At 36.3% G+C, this 21158-nt stretch overlaps 1 protein-coding gene across 1 annotated transcript; it reads left to right on the forward strand.

The window, feature by feature from the left end:
* Positions 1–6461: 6461 nt before the first annotated feature.
* Positions 6462–19181, forward strand: LOC124156386 (mitotic checkpoint protein BUB3). Its single transcript, XM_046530915.1, has 7 exons — positions 6462–6878; positions 6979–7048; positions 7328–7479; positions 9568–9726; positions 12398–12543; positions 13971–14110; positions 18601–19181. The coding sequence occupies exons 1-7, from the start codon at positions 6681–6683 to the stop codon at positions 18717–18719; spliced, it is 984 nt and encodes a 327-aa protein (XP_046386871.1). The 5' UTR covers positions 6462–6680; the 3' UTR covers positions 18720–19181.
* Positions 19182–21158: the final 1977 nt, after the last annotated feature.

The raw sequence follows: 21158 nt of genomic DNA on the forward strand, positions 1-21158 counted from the left end.
TAATGATTCGGAAATAAATCTTAAGCACTGTCATGGGAATAACTTTGTGGATCATTTATCACTCAGAAAACATGGCCACAGCAAAAATTCACAGCTTTGTCAACTTTTAAGTTTTATAAAAAGAATTTGTGATGCGAATTAATGAAATGTTTCATGCTGGGAGGCAATTTACCCTCGAAATGAAACAGCGAATATTCGAAATATAAGTTTCGGTGAAAAACATTTTTGAGGGGGGAGTCCAGAACCAGGTTAGGTTTGAGGGAGAATTAAAAAATTATCACCTAAAAAATTCGAAGGATAGAAAAACACTGAAAATTCTTTAATGGCGAGAAATGCGATGCACTTCGTTTGTAGATTACTTAAGCTTTCAAATCCAGCCACGTCTTCAAATGCCACGATATATTTTTTTTTTGTTTATCGTCACCGACATGCCCATTTCTTAAAGGAAAGTTCGAGATAATTCTTTCATTCTGTCATCGTACTATTTTCCTCTTGAAGTTAGTAAAAAATTAAGCATCCTTTTTAGATTCTCAGCAAGGGCGAATCAAGAATTTTTTTTCTGGGGAGGGGTGCACAAGGGTTTGTCAGGCAAACAATCTTCTCATATTTGATATTAAAAATAGCATATAGCAATTACCGTGCGAAATATTCTCTTTTTTTACGTGAAAGTTGTTAATATAAAATTAAATGATTGAGGCTCCGTAATACACGTAGCAAAACAAACATAATGATAACCGTACTAAAAATCTTGTCTATTGTTTAAGCGTCTGGGGTGGTGGGGGGAGGGGGGTCGTGCCCCCTAGCCCCTCTACTAAATCCGCCTATGATTCTCAGTATTTTTTGACTGGTCAGTGCCCTGGGGCGGTCTGGCCAGGTCCGCTAGTCGGCAATCATCGAGGGGCCTCGACAGCGCTCGCGCCTATCGTGAAGCGTGTATGAAAGGTGTAATAAAAAAAGACAAATTAGTTGAGCCAAAGTTTTTAATGCAATTGCAATATTCTGAGTTTTTGTTGCTTCATTTACAGCGTGCTCAATGCAAATTTTTATGTAAAAAATAAATAAAATAAAGGTGCATGGAGATGAAAGAGAACCTGATGATTTTTTAAAGGGTTATTATAGAGTTTTTATAATGCAGTGCAGTTTCAAGGAAAATATTCACTAAATAGATAATATAATTTAAATTAATAATAATAAATACATAACAGATAAATTAATAATGCATTATTAAAATTTATAATCGGTGAAATTCTCACTTTTAATCGTAGGTATTTTATATTACGAACTTGCAATTTTTTATTAGCTTTTATCTATTTTTTAAGAGCTAGAATAGCGTCAAATTCCATTTTTAGGTATGCAATTTTCGATAAGGGGGGCCCCATCATGAGACTCAGCCGAGAGCCACCAATCACCCCAGACCGCCCCCGCTTGTACCATTTTTAACCCGGCAAGTGTCGTGCGCGAGTGTTGTCACGCTGTTCTAACCTATAAATAGTGTTGATTACTTGCAGAAAGAACAACGGTGTGCATTAAAATCTCTGCATCATAGCTATTATTGCCTACCTTTTTTGCTCCTCGGCAGGAGACCAATGCCATTTTTCGTCCTCTATGATCATGTTAAAATTATCGGAACCGTATGAAGCATGGCGTATTTGAGAGGACAGGGTATGCGCCCCCCTTAATAATCTGAATTACACCTAAAAAATCTAATTTACATCAAATACGTCCATTGGGTTTTTGGCTAGACGATCTTTAGCATTTCAATTTCAAGGGACTTCAAATGAAACATCATTCTTTCTGTCATATGACCCATACTTAAGTTATACTCATCGTTAAAAAAATCTCTAAATACAATACATTTTAATGTGTCCAATCATATATATCCTTAAAGATTCTCCTTTAACTGGAACAAAATAATCTCTGATGATTTTTATACCATCCATGTTCTTTCTATACATAGCATATGTAGCGTGTGTGTATGCACATGGTTTATGCCTGCATAATGTGTAGTAGTGTGTATTTTAATACACTTTTTCCATTATTCCCTTAAAAACACTCTAAATATATTTGATATTTTACTTTCCCCTAAAGTCTCTCATTAAAAAATAATCATTTGCCTTGGAAGGTAAGTAAATAAACTAGTTCGCCTTTCCCACCGTTATTGAACTTTCTTAATTCCTCAGAATCTCTATAGACGTTTTGTGGCGTGGGATGTTTTTCTTTTATGGGGATACTTACTACCCCTACCCTACGCTCAGGACGTTTATAAAGCTCCCCTGACACCAGGGCCGCCGACAGGGGGGATTACTGCAGGGACGGATGAATGTAAACCCCCCTGCCCCGCGGCCGATCATCCGTAATAGGGAACTTGCATATATTTCAGATATAATCAATAGCCCCAAAATTATATAAAAATATATGTTTGCATACCTCGGTGAAAGTTTTTTTTATTATTTTATGACGTGGTTTGCGATATTTAATGCATCAAAGTTCACGAAAATTTTCAAATTCAAGTGAGAAGCGAAAACGCCCGATGATTGGCTGGTAGAAAAGTGACGTCATAGTTCAGTACGAGGCACGGCGGCACGGCCATAGTATAGGTTGCATAATTGAATACATGCGACGGCGTGGTTATGATTCATTTATTGAAGTGCAGACGTATCGGAGTTGTTCATTGTGACTTCAGGGCTATTATTTGATCTATTTCTCCTCCATCGAAAGCGATAGATTGCGTAAAGATGAAGGCATATGGTTATTCTTACGCTGATCCTAGCAAGCTTCCTGTTACTGAATCCATCATGATTACAGGGTATTTTAGTGAAACTGTAGACTACGTCGGCTCGGAAAGTCGATGCCGAGAAATGGAAAGGTAGCTGATGTGCATCTGTAATGTTTTATAGTTCATAACAAAGTGAGACTTGCGTATAATATTGGCGAAAGCGTATAGTCATGTGAAATGTGTATTCTTTTGGCAGTCCGGTAGTCTTATGGTGAACTTATTTCCACCTCGAAGCTGTCGATGATACTTTCAACTTAATAATACCTTGCCTGGAGGGCGACAGGAAGCTCTGAGGAAGCCAGACTATCAATGTTTCAATTAAGTAGCGATAATATAGACGAACTTCCAACACAATCTACCATCTTGTGACTAAAAACCCCGAAGCCACTTCCTATTCTGCAGAAAGAATCGGTCAATCGCACTTCGATCAATATAATAAACACAACGTCTTCAGGTGTTAATAAGTTACTTTTGAAATGAAATACTTCCTAAATTAGCATTAAAATGTGCATGTTTTCCAAACAGAGTCTTTAATACATTTTGGGAGCTTTTCTCACGATATATCTGAAACCTACTCTAAAGGCGAGCTCATCGTCATTGCGATCGGTTGTCACTTAAAAATTCCGTATCGGAAATCCTAGAGGGATGACTTTCGACGATGACCGTGATCACCTGCACTCTCACTATCACTGGAACCCGTGGTGAAAATATCATCCCAATCCAATTTCTATTTGGTTTTAACTGGGGAAAGAGCAACATAAAACTGCGCATTCTTTGGGCAACTTTGGGTTTGACTTTCCCTCAAACACACCATTTCCCCTGTGGTGCACATCAGTCCTATCTTTATACGATGGCCTGACAACCTTTAAATGGATCCTTGGTTTATCCTGACAACCAACTAAATGGAAATTGCTGATCCACACATGTCCATTCTTATCTCCATAGTTTCCAAATCAAAGGCAGCGGAACATTCCTCTTGTGACTCAACTTTTTTTTTGAAAAGCAAGCAACGGCGTAGAATAAAATCAAAGAATGCTGCGATTCATTTTTTGTGACCACCTCTGGATTCCATTCTTTTTCCATCTACAACTTCCTTTATCTTTCGGGGTAAACCATGGGACAAGATAATGTTTAAATATTTTCATTAATTTATAACAAAATATAAGTTCGAAAAATACCCATAAGCCATTTTATTAATCCGCACTGATGAGTGTAAATTAATGTGGAAGATGAATGCTGTAAACGTAGTAGTTTTCCTTAGGTTGAGTTGCAAAGTTCATGAAGTTGACAAAACGGCTAATTTTTCGGTGCGCGGAGTCATTTATTGCACTGACCGTGTCTACATTTTTCAATTTTTTTGTAATAAAATAAATCAGAATTTAGGATAAAATTTCCTTTAAAATGACGTATAGTTCATTATTATAGCATGTAGTGAAGCCAGGATATAAATTTGCCAAGTACAGCGGCACATCATTTTGACGCCGACAGTAGAAGAAAACGCTGTCTTCTTGGCTGGCACTCGAATGCATGAGGATCAACGTTGCTCTATATTTTCATATTTCCTCCCTTGATTTTAAACATCATGGAATTTTCTATGTCCTTCCATAACTGAAATTTGACAAGTGCCTTAATAATTTGAGTCCATCGTAACGATCGTAACCATCGAGAAACACCTATCTCGATTTTTGTTCGGAAGTTGAGTTTTTATTCTACGGCGGCCGAATTATCGAATAATCTATGTTTCAAGTTATTCAGTCAATGAAATATGGAAATATTATTAATATTAAAGTTATCTTCGCTCAAATAGCACACGGGTTTATCATTCCGTTTATCATACTCTTATTTTTCCGAAACGCTCATCCCGACAGACGGCATGCATCGAGGCTTTTCTTCTAATTTCCTCCGTGGGAATGCAGACGAAAATTTTTTCTGGGGTGTTATTGCAGAGAGGAACAATGCACCACTTGTATGCTTTCCTTATTTCACCCATGTTCTCCTTTAAACGCAACGTGGCTCTTCCAAACCTGCAGTTACTGGGCTTGGATCTTGGACTCGTACTGAACTATGACGTCACAGCCAAAGATTAGTGGGGGCGGTATTTTTTAGCCCGCGAAACTCGGGCGACTTTTGGGAGTCATTTTCTAGGGTATAAACTGAATTTTAAGCGGAAAAAAGTATATTGCGGTACTAAGTGTTTACTGTAGTATATCAGCATACTGTTTATAAAAAGTATGCAATTTCCCTATTGCTGGAAAAATTGAAAAAGATGCTAATTTAGTCAAACATCATGAGCCACACTGCTTTAATGTCGGCCAATTAGATTTCTTACTGCAATACGGTTTTTCACGATTAATAATGCGATAGACCGCATAATCTACTTTGCGTTAAAAAGTATCGCTCATGGCGATTTACATAAACCCTATTATGCATCATTGAATTGTTTAATTTCATTAACGTAAAAAGAATCTCAAATTCACAATATAAAGATATTTATGCGAGAAAATACTCCAAAGGTTGGCAAATATTTACAATGTCTATGGAACGTAAGCAAAACTCAAGTGTATATTCCAGAAGCGTGGGAGCAATCAGGACTAGCGTCTACGTCCTTTTGTCTTCCTATATGAATCTTCAGGGATAGGAGAGGTCTCACTCTGTCTGGTCCTGTCCATCATAATTTATAAGAAATGTTTCAACAAAATCTGTCTTTGAGGGAGATACGTGCAGCGGCCCCTTCTACCAATCTCCTACTCCCCTTGGGATTTCTTGGGTGACGACAATGTTCAGAATATTTATTTGACTCAGTTTCTTGATGCATGCAAACGTTTTGTGATGTACTCCATAACTGTAACCTTGTTCGCATTTGACGTCCAGTATGACTATATTATATATATATAAATAAATATTTAATTTGCTCTTGTTGATTCCTTAAAAAAAAAAACTTAGAAGAAGGGAACCGAAAAGTGGTTGAAGAAACGCCTGACTCTTAGACATCGGTATTTTTGCTTTAATTTACTCTTGAATCATTGCTGAATGAAATACTCATTTTATCTGTCATCAAATGACTCTCTGATGCTTCAGTTTCATTTATTCTTTTAGATTAAAATTGGTATCCTTGCTTGGGCGACTTCTAGCACTTAATGGCAGCCATTGCATGAAAGCAGCCACGATGTGTAGAATTTAAATTTTTTCAAAACATTGGAATCCCTTAAGTTCCCACCCTTTCTTATTTCGTCGATAATAATCGCCAAAACTCTCCACTTTATAGTATCAAAGGGGATCTTGCTCAAACATTGAATAGTGATAACGTTGGGTCACCGAAAGTTTTTTGCTATATTCCTTCTTCACCTACTTTGCATTAAGTACATACAAAAATTGAAAGTGTTATTTTTTAAATCTTACATTCCTTGTTCAAGAATCTCTTTTACAAGTTAAATCACACTATATTAGTACCATGAATCACACGATATGAAAGGATCGTTGTCTGCTTCATTTAAAAAAGGCGCTTTTTTCTGGACTTGATGTTAAAGAGAGTGAAACACGGAAGGTTAATAATAATTTATGTGGTAAAAAAATCAAATTTTACATCTGATGGAGAGAGATTGGCGAAAATAACATTTGCAACATTAGATAAACATTGAAAAAGATATGAAAAGTTAGGAAAACATTTTATACGAAATTCGTCATTCAACTGTCTGTTGCCGTTAAAATCTTGTTGAGTTTTCGAATCCTTTGTGTCCTGCATATTATTTACCAGGGTTTTCTGTATGAGTGCTGTATTTGCGACTTGATGACAACTTTTGTTGTTTTTATAACTAATCATTGACTTTGATACAAGCTCTCTTTACTGGAAAACTATCGTAGAAGTGAGAAATATAGTTTTAGCTCAAGCTTAAAGGCCGCCAAAATGACGGAAACCCGTACCGAATTCAAGTTGAAGTCTCCTCCTGAAGATGGAATATCTTCGGTTAAATTCGGCCCTAATTCATCACAATTTTTACTTGTATCGTCTTGGGATAAAACTGTTCGACTTTACGATATTGTGGCAAATAATATGCGACTTAAATATAGCCACTCGATGGCGGTTCTCGACGCATGTTTCCAGGTATTCATATTGAAGATTGTGGCTTCTGTTTTGTTTATGCTTGTCTCATTTGCCAGAGTTAATAGTATTTACCTCTAATGCCTCATAATTTTTCATGCAGGATGCTGTGCATTCATTTAGCGGTGGCCTGGATAACACTTTAAAAATGTATGATTTCAACAGCAATAGTGGTAAGTATGTGTTAATAGAGTAAACTGAAGCCATTTGCTTTTGTACTTAAAATTGTCCCAGTGATCTTGCTTTCCTGTCAGCTTTCCTACCTTGATCTTTCCTAGATCTGCAAATGCCTGTTCTGCCGGCAATTTCAATTGTTGCTCAGGTGTTCTTTTTATGTTACACCATTATTTTTAATGTGTGGCCATCACTAATCATGTTAATACATTATAGCGTTTTTATTTTTCACATTTTCTTTTTGTATCAGAAATTTATTATCTGAAACTTAATTTCAGAAACGGTTGTGGGTACTCACGAAGCTCCTATTAGGTGTGTTGAACACTCAAACGAAATCAATGCTGTTGCCACTGGAAGCTGGGACTCCACGGTAAAATTATGGGATCCTAGGAGTCCGCAATGTATCGGCACACACACACAGCCTGGCAAGGTTAGTTTTATAATATTGATAACAGAATGTGTACATTTTAAATCTCTCATTCTTTTCTGGTAGATTTTTTTTACAATTCCTGCCCTGAACTTCTTAAAAGATTTGATTGACTTGTATTTTGCTGACTGTCGATGTCTAATGCTTGAATTTGAATTGGAAAAAACAATGAAATTAAAGGATCGCGTGCGGCCCATGGTTGGAGTGCAGAAGCTTAAAACAGCTTTGACTTGGGGATGAAAGGGGTATAAAGCAAAATTCACATTTACCCTGTCATTCTGTAAATTTCCTTGTATTGCACTTGCTTGTAATGGCAAGATGATGGGGAAATTACTATATATACTATTATTCCTTACGCCATATTCCTCGCACCGCTTGTCTAATGCATCTACTAGAGCCCTCTCCCTGACTCACTAATCAACGTATGCAAACCTCACTGATTTAAATATTTTCTCACACTGTCTTTTCCACCGAGCCTCCCTCGCCTTCTTTGTTTCTCGCTGTAATCAATTATTTATTTCCCTATTCATCCTAAAGTCCTGCTCAGTGTCCATGTTCTTCCAACTTTTCTACTTCCTTCTCTTCTTCATCCTTTGTATTATTTCCTTCATTAGCCATTATTATGCTACACAAAGGTTAAGAAAAGACTTAGCTGTTTCACAAAATAAAATATATTTGCGACCGGTTTCGATACAGCATATCATCATCTTATTCAGCGTATCATTATCTCAGCGTATTAGGCCAGATGATGATACGCTGTATCGAAACCGGTCGCAAATATATTTTATTTTGTGAGACAGCGAAGTCTTTTCTTAACCTTTGTGCATCATGAAGGAGTTTCACCATGTTACGCCAACCACCATCGCATTTATTATTATGCTAATTCTTCTACAGTCAACATATTCCATTGACTTCTAAGCTATTTTGAATAAATATTCCTGTTTGAATCAAATCCTACCCATCTGCATTTTGAACAAGTCTCTTTCAACTCAATGTCAAAATAACATCTTTCAATAATGCATTAACTACTATGCTTCTTATTATTTTACTTAAACATATTATTTTTTGTGTAATCCTTTGTTTCTTTGTACCTTTCTTGTAACCTTTGAATATTTCAATCAAATCTTAGTTTTTTTTAGAAAGTAGTGATTCTTATCTGGAAAAGAATTTAGACTTGAGCTATGTATTTGTATGCACAGTTGACTTGAGCAAATGAACAGCTGACCATATTATATTGTTTGATTTTTTTAAAAGTTATGACTATTATTTTATTTGATGAGTAGCTATGCCAGTTAGTTAGCGCAAGATTGGAATAATAACCCAAGAATTTTTTACTGAATGCCCAGATAGAGACTCATTATACGGCACACTAAGTATTGTAATAACACTATGGAAACTTGTTGCTACTCGTAGTAATCCTACCATTGTTTAATCATTTACTACTGTTAATAAAGCTTTATGTTGTGGAGTGTAAATTTCTACATAATCCGACCAACAATCAAAACATCCATTATGTCCACCACGGTGCTTATAATCTCATTCATTCATTTTTAGCTATTTTTTTATTTTCCCAGGATATCAGTAAATACAAACTTTGAAAGACAGTTGTCCATTGCAATTTGCATGTTGTTTAGGATCCTGATATAGATGGTCATTAGATTGGGCAATACAGTCGCAACTTATTGGCCAATGGCCATCCAGAATAGCTAATAGCGATTGCACTACTGAAAGTCTAAAAATGACTTTAGTTGGAATTCCAGTCGTGATTACTCCATTCAGATAAGGCTGTAATAGTCCTGAAGATTTTGACTTTTCCCACAATTTCTGCAAAGAGTGGGGTCATTTTCCCACTCACCCACCAGGTGTGGCATTTATGATTGTCATTAATTTATAATTTAATAATGTAACTATGCATAACCTATGGATAATGTTTGGTTTTCATTATGTACATTAAAATTTGTATGTATTTTTCTTCGGATCTGTTAATCATCTTCCAAGTGCATGTATTTTTTTGGTATTTTCTTCATGTAAATTTATTATTTATTATGCGTATGGGTCAATTGAAATATAGGCTGAAATTTGTCTTTATAGGTTTACACCCTCAGTCTTTGTGGTGAAAGGATGGTTGTTGGAATGAATGGGCGAAAGGTGTATGTTTGGGACCTGAGGAACATGGGATATGTCCAACAGAGGAGGGAGTCCAGTTTAAAATATCAGACAAGGTGTATCAAGTGCTTTCCTAATAAACAGGTAAGAAGTTTTCTTATAAGTACATGTGTGCTGTGAAACCTCTGTTCACGAACACCTCTGACTAATGGATATTATTCAGTTCCCCAGCAGAAGGATATGCAGGACAGAACCTCTAGAACACTTACTCTCCCACTTATGGACACCGACACTTTATAGGCACAATTTTACCCTTTTATGGAAACCATTGCCATGGGTTTACTAACCGATCGCTCAAAAGAAGAGTCGTTTTTTAATGAAAGGGGTCAGCTGGCTTAGATTCCTACACTATAATATTTGGGAGGTAATATTAAGTGTAAAAATGAGGTTTTCTTTAAGTCACCTCAACTCACAGAACCTCTCACTTAGAGACACATTTTCGAGGACCGTAAGTGTCTGTAAATGAGAGGTTTACTTACTTTTACTTCTGTACTTAAAAGTGAGAGTTGAATAATTGCTTCTCCAATTGCTTAATATCTGGATACAGGAATAACCTACTAGCTTGGCTCTTGGTCTTGCTGAGACGTCTATGGATAACGCATTGAAAAAATTCAAATCTGTTGACAATCTAAATTATGAAGTTACTCTCTGGTATGTCTTGCAGTTATATCCTTCACTTGAGCTAGGATGATTGTGTTAGCACATGCAGGAAAAAACCTTTTATTCACAAGAGGTTATAACGTACACTTACACCAAGAACAAAAAAAAAACAGTTACATCAAAACATAAACGCAACCTTGGCTACGCCTTTCCGAACAGCACCCAGGCACTGCAACCGCATTATACTTATACAAAAAAGAACTTATGTATTTTGTTAATAACGTTTACTCCAACAGGTTGTTGGCTAGAACTCATTGGATTATTGAGACCTGAAGTGAACTGTATCAGTATCCGACATGCTCTTAAAAATTTTGCGGGGATACAACATTGCAGTTCCCACATGTAGTTGGTCTGGAGGATTTAGATTTCAAAATTAGTTTCCAATGAAAATAAGTCAACTTGCAATTCATGCTAATATACTGGTAGCTGGAGAGAGTAGGGGAAAGACTCAAGCCCAGTGAAGCTATGGGGCCTATGTGTAGCTGCCTACTTTGCTCTTAAGGGCTTTGTGTAAATAAAGTTTTCCGCTATACACAACATAAGTTGAAGAAAATGCCATTGTGTTTTAAAGGTATTAATTTACCCATATTTTATGTACTTTCTCCTTGCATGTGTGCTTTAAATCTTATTGGTCAAATTTATATGCCATGAAGTAATATACCAAACAGTTCATTTGAATGGGATTTTTCATATGATAAAATTTCTCTTATTTATTACAAAGCCCCTCCCAGCTAGTACTTCCCTTTTCAATACACAGGAAGACCTACTCAGTTTCCTGCCATCTATAAATCCTAGTCTCTTCCTCTCTCTCCCCCATGAATCTAACATTATATCCTCTAATGCCGTTTTTAGCATCCTCACCCCGCTCAGTATTCCTCCATCCAAGCCCTTGGTCTCCTCCTCCTCCCATCCAGAAGTTTCCCAATATTGCCCTCCATGACTAGCAATTCATCATTCTTCTTCCTCTGCATCCACCACCTTTACTTCTTCATTCTCCTCCTGACCCACATCTCAAAACCCATCAGTCATTTCTTGTCCTCCTTCCTCAACATCCGTGTTTCTACACCTTGAATCACTACATTCTCGATCAGATTCTCGTCCAGCCATTTCATTAAACTCTTTCTTAATGATACTTAAAATCTGTGCCTGTTTTCTAAAGTGCTGCCCAAGTATGTAGTGAACTACTCCACCTGCTCTAGGTTTTGACCTCCTCCCTCTTTGGACCTCCTCCTTCTGCGATGTCTGAGAATGCTTGGACACAAAAAATCTCAGAATTCGTTTACAACTGCTTTCCAGAATGTTTTTTCCTTTAAGTAATTAAATTATTTATGAATGGTAAACTAGTGGGAGTTTAAAACTAATTTTCCATTCAATATATTTGAGTTCCAGTTGTATTGATTGTTTTTTTAAAGTATGGTGACCTTCATCCTCCCTATAGCTATTAAGAATAAATGCACAAACACCATATTCACAATGATACAAATATTCATCAGTGCAGGGTCAAGCCAAAATGTAAATTTGGTTAAAAATTAACTCCTGCTTCAAATAAAAATTTCTGTTGAGTTTTGGAACTTCATAAAGTTTCAGGCATAGTCAATCTATGTTGGCAAAACTATTTTTGGTATCCTGACGTGGTGCATGTGGCAATTTTCATTTTCTACTTATGAAATAATAGAAATGTGTGGCAATTATAAAGTTCCCTTCATGTGACATGAATTTTGTTTTGTATTTTCTTACTCTTGTGCACTCATTATTGTGGGACTTGGTTTAAATATTTGGATCAGTGTAGAAAATTTATTTCATGTTAATTCAGAAAGTGTATGAAAATACGTATAATCTTTTAGTAGAACTTCTATTAAAATCCTATGATGGGACAGAGTATGGCATATCAATGGTTCAAAAAACTGGTTATTACTCTGTAGATTATTGTAAATATTTTTATTTTTAGATCATATTTGATATTACCAAACCTTTTCTCTTTGGAGATGTGAATCATAATATTTAAAGAAAGGAATAATTTGAAGTGGAATTTCCAGAGTATACAGCAGCAGTAGGAAAGATTCTTGAATTTAAAGCAATTTTCTTTGCTTGACAGGGTTATGTACTGAGCAGTATAGAAGGTCGAGTTGCTGTAGAGTATTTGGATCCAAGCCCCGAAGTGCAAAAGAAGAAGTATGCTTTTAAATGCCACCGGATCAAGGATGGTGGAACAGAAAAAATCTACCCAGTCAATGCAATAAGGTATTTATAATAATTTTGAAAACTTTTAGTATATTACATTAAATAGGGCTTTTAATTTACATTATCAATGGTAAACATTACATGTAATGGTGTATATTATATTTCAATGTATATTAGGTTATTGAAATGAATATACCTTTTTGGGTATTTATATCTATCCACTCCCTGTTATTTTGCTGCCTGTTGATCTTTTAATATATATGTATATGACTATGGATGAATAAAGATATCATTCAATCAGGAATGAACCGTTAACCCCTGAAATGGGGGAACTTTTAATTTAAGGCCATCCTAGTTGCGTGAGGAAATATAAATGGAGTTTCTTTTTTTCTCACCCATTCTTTCAATTAATTTATAGCGTGAAATATAATTTATCTGAAGTTCTGAAGTTTTTTACAAGCATTTTCTAATCCGTCAGTGCTGAGTGATAGAATCACTTTAATTGAGATGATGGTTTAAATATCTGAATCATTTTCAATGTTTAGTAATAATTGACTAATAATCAATCTCTGACTGCAATTAGTGGTCACATTTGTAATGTATTACTTTTACCGATAAAACAATATAGTATATTTCATTGCTGGAGCATTTTGTCATCCAGCTTTCTCTGAGTCTTTGATGGGTCAAAATCTCACCAGGGAAACTGTTCTGTGGCACTTTTTTGGCGATGAGCCAAGCTTTTGTAAGGGATCTAGGTGGTCATTCGAAATCTAGCTTATCTTTCCATTTATATATCTTCTGGACCCCCATTGTGCTGTATTGCGGTCAGGAATGCTCTGTTCTTAGGGCTTAGCTCTGGTTTTTTAATATTTTGAGCCCAGGTTTTCAAGAACTCTGCATTTGTGAATGCAAAATGTTCTGTGCTATGATTGCATGCTAGTTGCCTGTGTATGAGCTCTGTTAATGTTTTCCGAGCTTCCTTGATGCTGCACTGACACGAGGAGGCTTAGTGACCACAAAACTATGTTCAACAACTGTTGCCTCTCAGGCAAATCTGGCATGATGCTACCGCAAGGTAATGTCTCTTGGTATATGGCTTCTTTCATCTGCAATGCTTTGATGCTAATGTATCATAATTTCAGGTTTACTTTCTTGGAAAGTTAATTCCCTAATCTCCTGCACTATATATTATTGATAACTATTGATGTTTATGTGGCAAAGATGTTTCATGTTTTTCATTAATTTGCATGAAGGAAATTAAAAAAAAATTAAGGGAAATGAGAAAATCAGCTGTAAAAATTATTCATCTCTCAACTTTTGTTAGGAAACCATTGTTGATAATGGTTTAAAATTTCAATGGATTGGTGATTGTCATGGCTAAACGGAAAATGTTCTTTGTTATTAGGTACTCAATTTAAAGTCACCAAAGTTGTGTCTGCTTTATTTTTTATTTATTATAATTTCAATTGTGTCTTTGTCCAAAACAGTTTTCACACTGCATACAACACTTTTGCCACTGGAGGCTCAGATGGTTATGTCAATATTTGGGATGGTTTCAACAAGAAAAGGCTCTGCCAGTTCCACCGATATGCTACTTCCATTCCATCTCTTTGCTTCAGTCATGATGGTAAGTTTTTATTATTTCTCATGTCAGTGAAGGTTCTCTTTTGTGTGTTATGAATAACCCATCTAAAGGTACATGCATACTGTGGAGAGAAATCTTGCTAGAGTTCGACTGCCCTAGCGACACTTAATCTAGAGACTACACATTTATCATTTACTCTCACGAGACTGCTATCGACGTCCTCCTCTCTCCTCCATTTTCAAATTTTCTGCAATCTCCTTCACTGGTTTTGCTTTTTTGTGCCTATCCCAAAATTCCGTGCTCGTGGTATTCCAAAGTTATGGGTAACGGAATGAAATGCTCTAGGATCTTCCACCGGGTGAGTTTCTCCTATACTATAGACCTTTTGACGAGTGACTCACAGTATCCCTGATGACGATCAGCGAGTCACTGGTGGAAAGGTCTACATTAATCATGCAATTTTACGTGGTGAGAGTGATTCGAGAACATTTCATTCAACTGTTTGTGAGACTCCGGGAAAGCACCAGATCATTCTTGTGCATAACTTTCGAACGGCTGAATTGAATCAGAGGTTTTCCCCACTATTTATCCATTTCTTGCGGAAAGGAGTGATTTCCTCTTACAAGAGGAAATAACTCAACCTGGCAACCATGATAGAGTGAGAGCAGTCTTGCGAGACACTCTGCCTTTCTGTTCACACTGCCGCTCTAGGTTGAGAGCAGCCCTACCACTAGAGCTTAGAGTAGCACTAGCTAGGATGCTCTCAGACATACATCATTGACTTTTCTGGTAGACTGCTCTCGCTAGAGCAAATCTAGCAAAAAACTCTACAATTTACACGTACCTTAAGTGTTGTGCAATGCAATGTCAGTTTATAAAAGTGAATTCCTTCCTGAAACTGTGGTTTTGACTTCAAAAATGTCGCAAATATAGGCAGTTATTAAGCTGAAGATTACTCTTAGGAAACCTGTCAATAATTTATTATGTATAAGTATGTATAGTTATTATATTTTAGTCTTCACCGTTCATAGATTTTATTATTTGTAGTTATTATGTATTTTGCATGTGCTGTATGAAACTTTTTTATGACGTGAACTGAGTGGTTTATGAGTAAAACAGTGGATTTGATTTTAAATCTTCATATTTTTAGTAGAGGTTAGAGCTGATGGATTCGTAATCAGTACAATCTCAGTGATCAAACTTTTACAAAAAGTTTTACTTAAACTATGATGGGCCATGCTTTCCCTAAAACTTTTGTATGATATCCATGGTACATATTTAGATCATTTTGTCATGGTATGTTGGCAGGCTTTTTATCATGTGATATTATCACTTGTCTTGCCAATTGATTATACACGTCCTATCATGATTGCAAAAAATATCCTCAACTTTGAGTAAAATTTAAGGAGAAGAAAGTGGAAAGAAAAAACTCAAAAGGGGGAAGGCGGAATGAAAAACATTGAATTTTTCACGTAATTATATCTTTTAAAACAATATAATTTTTGAGGCCCCAGGAAATAGAAAGTTTGCATGTGTATCATTTTGAAGCCCACAGCAAAGTTAGAAAAAATAAATAATTGTATCAAAGATAGGTGAGCAGTCAAGTTAAAAATTCTATTTTCCAATCATTGTTCACCATTTTCTGCCCGTTATATATTCAGATAAAAGTTATTTTGCAAATTTCTCTATACTTTACTTTACTTTAGGGACCTTTACGGCCATTTCAAGGAGGTTAGGTCTTTTTTTTCAAGGAGGTGAGGAAAATTTCTGAATTTTCGTCAGAAAGCATTGATATCATGTGTTCTCCTGAAGTTTTCAATGAACTCTCTTTATGAGATCATCATTTATAACAGGAGGCTGGCCACTCTTAGCCTCATCATGGGCATTTGTTTTTGAGTCATTGAACTTCTTAGGTGGCATCCATTACTTTAGGGAGGGATGGAGTTGAGCTTTTTTTCACCCAATCTCACGTGGAAGGGAGGGGAGGGGTCCTGGCAAGCATCACATAATTTATTTTGTCCGCCAGACTATGATCTTAGTAATCTTAAATACTAGTCTTAATTAATCTTAAATAACAATAATTAAACAAAAATTAAAGTATACCGGGACTAGCCACGGTGATGCATAACTTTAGGGGAGTCACCTGCAATGCACAAATTGTGTGAAAAATCCACAGGGAACACAATTTCGCACAATTTGTGCATTGTGGGTGACTCCTTTAAAGTTATCACCATTGGCTAGTCCCAGTATACTTTAATTCATCTAGAGCAAATACCTCTTTGTGTTCTAAGTTCGGGCTTTGCTCACCAGCTGTGGTGCCGTGTGCATGATTTGAACTGCTAGTCGTATAATGTGCTCAGCAGCCCATGCCACCTTGTCCAGTATAGTTAGGGCTGTGCAAGACTCTCGACCACCCGAGAGTCTCGACGGTCGAGATGAGAATTTCATTTCTCGGCATTGTCGGGACGAGACTCGGCGCAGCGAGAGTCTTGCCTGGATCGAGAGAGTTGACAAGAGTCGAGAAGTCTTGCCCCTTTGAGATTTCTCGACACCCGTTGAGACTCCTGGCTCCCCGAAAAAAATAAAACTATTTCTATTTTAGACATTGAAAATAATTAAACAAAAAGATTATTTTAAGACATGTTATATACTTCCAAAACCAAAAATAGCTGTAATATAAGATTGATGTTGACAACTTAAGCATATTTTATTATTTAACTAACCAAAATTCACGGGTAACCATGAACCTTAGTTACCATAAATAAACATTTAAAAAAGGTATATAAAATTCTATAGAATTAGACTGCAATCTCTTCTTTTTTGTCAATTTACAAGTGAATGTTATATTACTATGTATGCTTTTTTATTATATTACTATGTATAATAAGAAACATTGATGCTTTTTGATGATGACTTTAACATGCCTATGTATCAAAATTATATGCTCAATTTCATTTAAGCCCTGATAATGGTTTGTAAATAAACAGAAATGTCGGCCAAATTTACATTTCAATTTAAAGACCTACACTCCAAGAATCATATTTTATATTGAATATTGAGGTCAGGAAAAGGAAATTTTCTTTTTCAAAATACAGTGAAACCTCGATTTTGCATTCCCCCATTTTACATTTTCCCTGATTTTGCACACTTTTTATCAGGTCCCAAACAATACCACCTTTAATAAATGATACTCTATTTTACAATTTCCTCAATTTTGCACTTTATGCAAGTGGTCCATTCAAAAGTGTAAAATAGAGGTTTCACTGTATCTCGTTGGGAACTCTATTAGCATCATGCACACTCTTTAAAAAATTGGATTCAGAGGGTAAATCATTAAATAAAATATTTTATGGTGTGAATGAATCCGTAAATGTCATAAGGGATACCTTAGTAAACTCTATCATCGACTGATTGCGGCATTCATCGGAATTTCTCGCCTTGCCCGGGAGTCTCGACCGGTGTCGAGAAATCTCGAAGGGGTGAGACTTCTCGACTCTCGTCAAGACTATTGACCCAGGTGAGAGACTCGCCGCACCGAGAGTCTTGTCCTGACAATGCCGAGAAATTAAATTGCACGAGACTGGTGCACAGCACTAGGTATAATCCACCAATTTCCACAGGGGAGAGTGATGCCATGGTAGATTAACTGGCTTAAGCACTCAACAGGAAATCGAGGGATCCAGGCTCAAATCCTGGTCAAGGTGAATGATTTTTTCCATGTGGATTTTTTGCGCAATTAAAATTTTTTTTTAACAAATCCAATGCAGTGAAGCATAGAATAACACATTTACACTGAGAATACGAATTTTGAACAATCTCACGTGAGATTAGAGGGAGGGGTGGAGCCAAATCTCACGATATCTCACTAAAGGTGGAGTGGGGGATCAAAGACTAGCTAAAGTCACCTCACGTAATTATTTGCTTACCCATTTTTTCACCATTCCATAACTCACGGAATTTTGGTCATAAAATTCTAGAATTTAATCATTAATATTGACTATCTTCTTGTAACTTGAGTTTAAAAATCGAATCACAGAAAGAATCTCCCAGCCAACACGCTCAGGAATCTTCTTCAATGTTTTAATTGCACACAAACAAGAAAATAAAATGCAGAAAGAAATCTATATGGTATCAATTGTGGTCAGTGAACCAAGAAAACTAATGCACATGTTTGTAGCACCAACAGCAGTGCTGCAGTGGTGCTAAAAGAAAATGATGTGTATGTACACTCTGCCTTATACTTGTCAATTATTAATGAAGACGTACAACTATAGTTCCACTCTCCTAGTTTTAATTTCATGGTATTGATGTAAAGTTTTATGCTTTTGGTGAATAATCAGAATTTGAGCTTAAGTTTAGAGTGATTTTTGTTGTAAATATTTTAAGCCCACCTTCCTTCGGAAACATCTCTGTAAATTTTCCATGATCAACTAAGATATCATATTGTCCACAAATTTTATAACAACAGATTACTGATTACCATTACTATGTAAATTTCCATTCACCCCTATTTTCTTTTCTTTTTTTTTTAGGTTCTGTTCTGGCTATTGCCTGCTCATATATGTATGAACATGAAGAGACTCCAGAAAATATTCCTGAGGATAACATTTATGTCCGATATGTTACTGATCAGGAAACAAAGCCAAAATGAGGTGCCTGAATGAAAGAAGTCTACTGTGTAATTATATTCAGAATGATTCTTGTGGTATATTTTTTTGTGTAGTTATGACGTGGTGTTGAATGTTAGAATGACATCCAATGAAATTGTTGTGTCTTCGAAATTCCTGTAGCTCTCATCTACTTTTCTGTTATGCTTGCTCAACATTTTCCTGTGGAAAATGTGAAAGATCTCAGACTGAATTCTTTCTGTTGGCTGCATTCAAGCATTTGCTCTTGTTTTTCCATTGGGTGAATCTGCAAGCCAAGATGCAAATGGTTGAATGGAAGCTCTTCATTTTTGAATGATTTTTTGAAATGTATATTGAAACCTCTTCTAATTTGGAGCAAAACTGGGCCATAAAGGCAAAACTTCATGGAATTTCTTTCTCATGCTGCTCCTAAAATCTTCCTTTATGTGCTTCTCTTCTTTTAATAAAATTTTTATTTAAATTAATCTGTTTAGTTACTCATTTGTGTTTAATACGTTAGGATATACCAAATACACCCATGTCTCGTATAGCGCAATTTTGATTAGCGCAATTTCAATATAGCGCAAATTCGTTCCTCGGGGAAACATTGCAATGCTGTGTAGCCTAATCAAAAATCTTAAATGCTCTCGTGATAAAACGTGAACTTGCGCTAAGTTCACACGAAATTTCTATCATTTTACGCATATTAATATTATTGCTTGCCTCAAATTTTCTTTTTTGTTTAAATATTAATCGAAATCCATTGCTGTGCAATGGCCAAAAGTATTACTCGTCATTGGGTCCAGATAGCCGGCCTACCGAAGTAATTTATCTTGTCTCCTTAACAGAATGAGTTAATTTAGATCATTAATTAAGCGTGGGGCTAGTGGAAATGAGTTTTTTTTTAAGCAATACTGGTTGAGACGTAATTTTTGCCGTCATAGGTTATCGGGCGATTGACTTCCTGGTAGAGGGTCTACGCTAAAGCCTTCAAGGTCATCGGTATTCACGGGGGAGAAATGGAGTAGTGGCCGAGTTGCGCATGAATAGCATCAACATGTAAGAGGGTCCGCTATAGAGTCTCAAACACAATAGCTTCGTTCCCTCCCCGCAGTCGTAGGCCCTCTGCATCTCAAGAATACAGTTCAGCAGTAGAAAGTGATTTCGATAGAGCCATGCAGAGTAAAAACCAAGAGAAAATGGCAAAAAATAGGAATGCGGGTAGAAAAATCAAGAATTTATAAAGAAAAACCATAAACCTTGAAGAGAAATTGATATAGGTCAATTGCTTTGAAAATGGAGAACGTCAAAGCGATATTGCACGTTAGTTTAAATCCATGATGCCTTATTCTGAATAAAGACGAAGTTAAAACATCAGTGACCTCAGCCGCACCAACTTCAACCAAGCGGTCTACACATACGGAAAGTTCATAGTGAATCAGTACAAAAAGATGAGAGTGGTGTTCGCTCCGAGACATTTAGTGAAAGCTCCGGTTGGTTCCAGAATTTAAACGGCAAGCAGGTATTCTCAGTGCGGCGATATCAGGTGAATCTGCAAGTGTTGATAGCGCAGTCACCACAACATTTTCTGATGAACTCCAAGCTGTGATTGAAAGTGGCTCCTTTTCCCCTCAACTAGTTTTTAGTGTTGACGAGACGACATTCTTTTGGAAAAGAATGCATTTTCGTTCATTCATTTTCAGGTAAGGAAAACCTGGGTCAGGTTTCAAGGCATTTAAAGACTGTTTCACTAGCTGCTAATGCCTCGGAGGACTTCAAATTCATATGATTTATCATTCATAAACTCTGCTAGCTATGAAATGGCATTCAAAGTAGCATTTGCCTGTCATTTTGATGAGCGACAAAAGGGCCTGGGTGACACAATAGTTGTTTTTAGACTGGTTTGAAAAATCGTCAACTGCCGGCAATGCATTACGAACCCCTGAGATAGCAGATGTTAGCCCACCCGCACGACAGGAGGGAATTTCAAAAGCACGTAAGAATTTTTTTAACGAGAATAAAAGTCTTCAAATGCATGCATACTATCTTTAAAGATGTTTTAAACTATAAACACTTATATAAATAATGTATTCTAAGGCTATTTATGGGAATATATATGTTTTAGAGGAAATTCAATACCCAAGACCTGTGCTACCAGGAACGCATCCCTATCTTCCCAATGTTAAAACGATCTCGTATAACGCAAATTCGTATAGCGCAAAGACCCCAAGGAACGCATCCCTTGCGCTATACGAGACATGGGTGTATTATGTATACATTCCCTCATGTATCTAAATAATGGTGCTATAGTTAGAATTTCATGTGACGAGCTAGCCAAAATAGAGAGGGTAAAATTGGTTCCTGGAACCTGTTACTGACTGTAAGGTATTTGGAAGTAATTAGCAATGTGAATATGTATATGAGTATTTTGATTCTTAACAACTCCCTTGAATTAACCTTTA

This window comes from Ischnura elegans, chromosome 3, assembly GCF_921293095.1.
Source record: "Ischnura elegans chromosome 3, ioIscEleg1.1, whole genome shotgun sequence".
Taxonomy (NCBI): domain Eukaryota; kingdom Metazoa; phylum Arthropoda; class Insecta; order Odonata; family Coenagrionidae; genus Ischnura; species Ischnura elegans.

Bases quoted from the DNA above. Each gene is read 5' to 3' on its own strand.
- LOC124156386 (XM_046530915.1), top strand. From the start codon at position 6,681: ATGACGGAAACCCGTACCGAATTCAAGTTGAAGTCTCCTCCTGAAGAT. The intron at 7,480-9,567 runs GTTAGTTTTATA...TTGTCTTTATAG, and splicing joins CACACACACAGCCTGGCAAG to GTTTACACCCTCAGTCTTTG. The intron at 14,111-18,600 runs GTAAGTTTTTAT...TTTTTTTTTTAG, and splicing joins TCTTTGCTTCAGTCATGATG to GTTCTGTTCTGGCTATTGCC.